This window comes from Lactuca sativa, chromosome 4 (assembly GCF_002870075.4).
Source record: "Lactuca sativa cultivar Salinas chromosome 4, Lsat_Salinas_v11, whole genome shotgun sequence".
Classification (NCBI taxonomy): domain Eukaryota; kingdom Viridiplantae; phylum Streptophyta; class Magnoliopsida; order Asterales; family Asteraceae; genus Lactuca; species Lactuca sativa.
Window position 1 is genome coordinate 386,158,252 of NC_056626.2, and position 4,863 is coordinate 386,163,114.

Consider the following 4,863-nt stretch of genomic DNA (forward strand, 5'->3'; position numbering starts at 1 on the left):
TATAATAACTAAGACGAGAAAATATGTTTTTATTTTTTGTATTTTAGTATTTATACCTTTATTTCATCAGTAAAATTGGATCAACTGTAAAATTAACAAATATATATATATATATATATATATATATATATATATATATATATATATATATATATATATATATATATATATATATATATATATATATATATATTAGTTAAAAACAATATAAAGAAATAATTTTAAAATATCACAGAAACTACATGATGATGAGGTGTTTATACAAGTAAGGTTACATCATACCATTACGCATATGTTCGACTAAAATTACAAAGTTACGTGTTGCTACATGGCTACTTGCTAGAACCAAAACGTTACACCTTTCTCGAATTAGTTTTGTGAACAAATACTTTCATGTTTCCTGAAACAAATATTGGAATATAATAAAGGGTTAAGCTCGTAGATGGATAATAAATTATGCTTTTATTTTAATGGTATATCGTTATAAAAACGTTTAAGTTACCTGTCTTGTGTTGCAATTTTTTTTGAAATCAATAGTGATTGTTAATTAAACATTTCATAATTGCTAAACTTATTCATAAAATTAAGGCTTATTTGGTAAAACTAGTTGGTATTAGATAGACTAATAGTTGAAAAATATAGTTTTTTACTATTTGTTCTATCAATAATAATTATAAAAATTTCAAATGTGTAAAATTGTGTAAAAAGACAATTATTTAAAATAGAACAATCATAGAAATTGATTAAAAAACCGAAAAGATTTTTCTTAAAATATGAAATTATTTTTAAATTTTAAGCTTTTTGTTTCAAGTAAATGTTAAAAGATCATACTTTCAATTTATGTTTTTTTTTTAATCGACATTTTTTTGTTACAAGTTAAAAGATAGAAGCTTTGTTGTCAAACTCACCAACTATACAGTCGTAATTTTTTTTTTTTATCGTTTTAAATTAATTGCAACTGTGAAAATGAATTACATCACTACGCAAAACCTCTATTATACATTCGTTGTTCTATCAAAATTATAGCCTCCGGCATCAATTGGAGCAAAATTTGAAGGGAGAAAGAGAAGGAAAAATAAAAATAATGTAAATCGAATATTTTAGAAAAGCTAAAAAAAAACTCAAACTTGATCAAGATGATCATAGACGCCGGCGGGTGGAGCAGGCTTTAAAAGGTAGGTGGGGTTAATATCTCCGGGCATGACTATGACGATTTTCGGCTCCATTTCCGGCGACAACTCCATACGAAACTCCGGCGTGGATGTCTTTTCCTGATCACCGGTGACGTTTTCCGATGAGTTTGAAGAAGAATATGGTCTCTTGTAAGAGCACACTAAGATGATCAATGCACACGCTATTAGGATTAGCATCAAAGCCAAACCTCCGAACAGGTATGGTATTGGAGAGCTCCACCGGAATCCGGTGGCGGCTGAAGTGGCCGACACGGCGTAGGTGGTGTTGTTTGTTGGTGGTGTCATTTTGAGTTTGAAGTTTTTTTTTTCTTGTTTTCTTTTTTTCTATTTTCGCTTTGTTTTTGTGTGCAATAAGAAGATTGAATTATGTTTGTATTTATACCAAGAGAAGAAGTGCTGTAGAAACCAACTTCGTAACAGTGCATGGATTGGGATCAAGTGAGAAATGACTAATTTGCCCCTAGACTCTATTGATTGAAATTTGAAAGGAAGGAATTTTTTTCTTCTTTTTCTTTTCTTTTGCTTTACGATTTCTTTGCTTTGCTCATAAAGCACTACTTTGGGAAGTTGATTCATAATTTCAGCTTACATTATGCCATAATTTGCTTTCACATTTTAACCATGAATATCTGGTTTGAGGTTATAAATTTGTGAGGTACTCACTCAGGGATAAATATGTCTTTTGAGTCGGTCGATATGTATGTATATATTTTAAATTTTGTAATAGTGTAAAAATTAATAACATATATAGCTATATATGTATCAAAAATTCAAAATGGTTCAAAACATATATATTTTAATATGGGTCAAGCAAGTTAATTAGGTTGATAGTGAACGCTTTTTGTTTGAATTTGTTTACAAATAATTAGTTGTTAAAACGATTGTAAAATTATATTGTTAGTAATTATAATTTGAAACTAAAAAAGAGTATTAACATGTCATATGGATTTAAAATACTAGTTGGGATCCTTTTTTTTTAGTTAAATTTATTTATTTCTATGACCCGTTAAAAATAATATGCAATAAAACTGTGGTCTGTAGGATCCTGGGTTGTTTGGTATTTTTTTTTATTGAGACTAAAAATAGATTGTGTCTAACTCGATTATATTCAGATTACTTGATATTACACTTTGAAACATAATTACTCGTTTTTTATTGAGACTAAAAATAGATTGTGTCTAACTCGATTATATTCAGATTACTTGATATCACATTTTGAAACATAATGACTCGTTCGAACTCCTTTATGTTTGTATTATTCGATAGATTCAAAGTTGTGTTTGACCTAGTTAAACCTTATTTCAATAGAATCTAACTCAATCAACAACTATCAAACAAACCTCTATATAAATATATTATTCAAAATTAAAGTTTCTATAATGATTAATGCATAGTCAAAATTGGTTTTGTAATTAGAGTCTACCCAAATAAAAAAATGCAACATGCACACCATTAGGTTTCGATATTACTCGTTTTAGTCTGGGCTCACTTTATATTTTGGAAAAACTTTTGTAAAGTATGTAGAAAGACTAAAATTAAATTTAAATGAATTAAGAAAGAAACATATACGATTATTAGGTAACGTCACCATAAATTATGATTTTTAGCAAGAAGTAAACAAATGAAAATAAGAAATAGATCGATTGTGAAGTTGTACGTAAGGGACCCACGTTATCGTATAGCTTGGGTACAAGTATCTATGTGTTTCCAAATTTGCCCATAAGCCCCAAAACTAACTCACTTGTCACTTTCCCACTTTACTTTTCAGAGAACATGCCATATCTTTAAAATATTTTTATAAATGCACAAAATGAAGTAATCCTTTGTAAGAGCATTTTTTTTAAGATTATTTTTCATTCAACTTTATTAAACAAGATATTATCAGTTATAAATTATCTTCAATTACTAGTCATTTTAAAAGCTTTTTATAAAACTAAATAATTACTTTTATCTTTGTAAAGTATTTTATAAAGTTATTCATATAATTTGTTGATTTTAAATAATAGAGTTTTTTTAGCATACAACAACACCAACAATGTGCCCTTACACAATCTAGGTGGAGTGAACATTGCTACTTATTTTGTACTTTTTGATTGTTATCACAAATAATGAATCATTAGTAACTACTAAACACATTAAAGTTAATCACCATTAGTTATAAATCCATTATTTTTGTTAATAAAGAGAATGATTGTATATCTATAAATTCATTATCCGTTAGTTGAAATGGTAACTTGAGTAACCGTGAAACTCTTGTCATCATTATTAAGTTTAATGGTAGCTTAAGTAGATATAAGTCTTACACAGAACGCCAAAATACCCAAATACACACATTCATGCAAACTATGCAACACACAAGGCTGTAGACATGTGTCTCAATTCTATGACAATAATGATGAAAGCAAAGCATCTCAACACAAAAACAAGGTTAGTATACTTATATAAATAAGTTTCCCATAAAGAATGACTATAAAATCTGGTTGCACTGGAATAAAAAAACAAGAAACAATAGCAACATATTAGCAATACCTTACTAAGAATTTTTTTTTTCTTAAATTGATTCTCGTTAGGCCTACAAAAATATTAAGAGTTTTAAAGCCCAACCTAAACCATAAATAAGTACTATTCGGTTTGAAGTTCTTATTAACATGTACAAAACATCGTACAATCCCATATCTTTCCAACAACATCTAATAAAGCACCTTGCGCTTGATTGATGACACGACGAGTTTCACCCAACTTTTCTCCTAGAACCAATAGTACACATCAGACCCTGAGAAAAAGACAATAAACTCAACTGATCATGGACTCAAAAGTGAAAGGAGAAGACAAGCGGGTACAAAGGAGTAACATAGTGTTGCGTGATAACAAAACAAATTAAGCATTTCAAAGAAAAAAAAAAACAAACTTCGATGAACTCACAAAACTTCTGAAAAACGTAAATCAATAGAACACAATATTTAATGTGGTTCGGTCAAGGTGGCGTACGTCCACGGACGAACAAGAGACATGGTTTTATTAATTTTCTAGAACTATTATAAGAACTCAAAATTGTATCTCGCTTTGAGCTCTTACAAAAATCTAGCAATTTAAAATGATGGGATATGAGTCTATTTATGCTTGAGGGATCAAACTTAAAACCCTAATAGGCCAAGCCCATTGGGCAATAGGCCCATAAATGGTGACAACTAATCATATTCCGCTATGCAGCATCTTCTGGAATATTCTTCCTTGTCATATAACCCATAAGCATCAACAACACACATGATGGACACCCTTGACCATAATAGAGAATCATCATGCACATGTGGCGCATCATGAACACTAATGGTCCAACATCCAACATGGTGGTACAACAAGGTGTATTTCTTGAGAATACTCATCTTCTAAGCATACGTGGATCAACATGGCACATCAAAGTAATCAAGATGACGCATCATTTACCAAGATGGTCCATGATAGTGTAACATCTCCTTTATGGTGCAACAACATCTTCATGGCTCAACATCTCCTTGACTCAACATCTCCACTTGGCTTAATATCTCCTTGGCTTAGCATCACCTTGGCTCAACATCATATTGGCGCAACTTCATACATGATGGCACATCATGCTATCTTTTCGCGTAACATCCCTCAGAATGGCACAACTTCTTTATACATGGCACAACAT

At 30.0% G+C, this 4,863-nt stretch overlaps 1 protein-coding gene across 1 annotated transcript; it reads right to left on the reverse strand.

The window, feature by feature from the left end:
- Positions 1 to 914: 914 nt before the first annotated feature.
- On the reverse strand, positions 915 to 1,556 carry LOC111907523 (protein GLUTAMINE DUMPER 6). Its single transcript, XM_023903325.3, has one exon. The coding sequence runs from the start codon at positions 1,476 to 1,478 to the stop codon at positions 1,122 to 1,124; it is 357 nt and encodes a 118-aa protein (XP_023759093.2). The 5' UTR covers positions 1,479 to 1,556; the 3' UTR covers positions 915 to 1,121.
- Between the last annotated feature and the right edge of the window lie 3,307 nt (positions 1,557 to 4,863).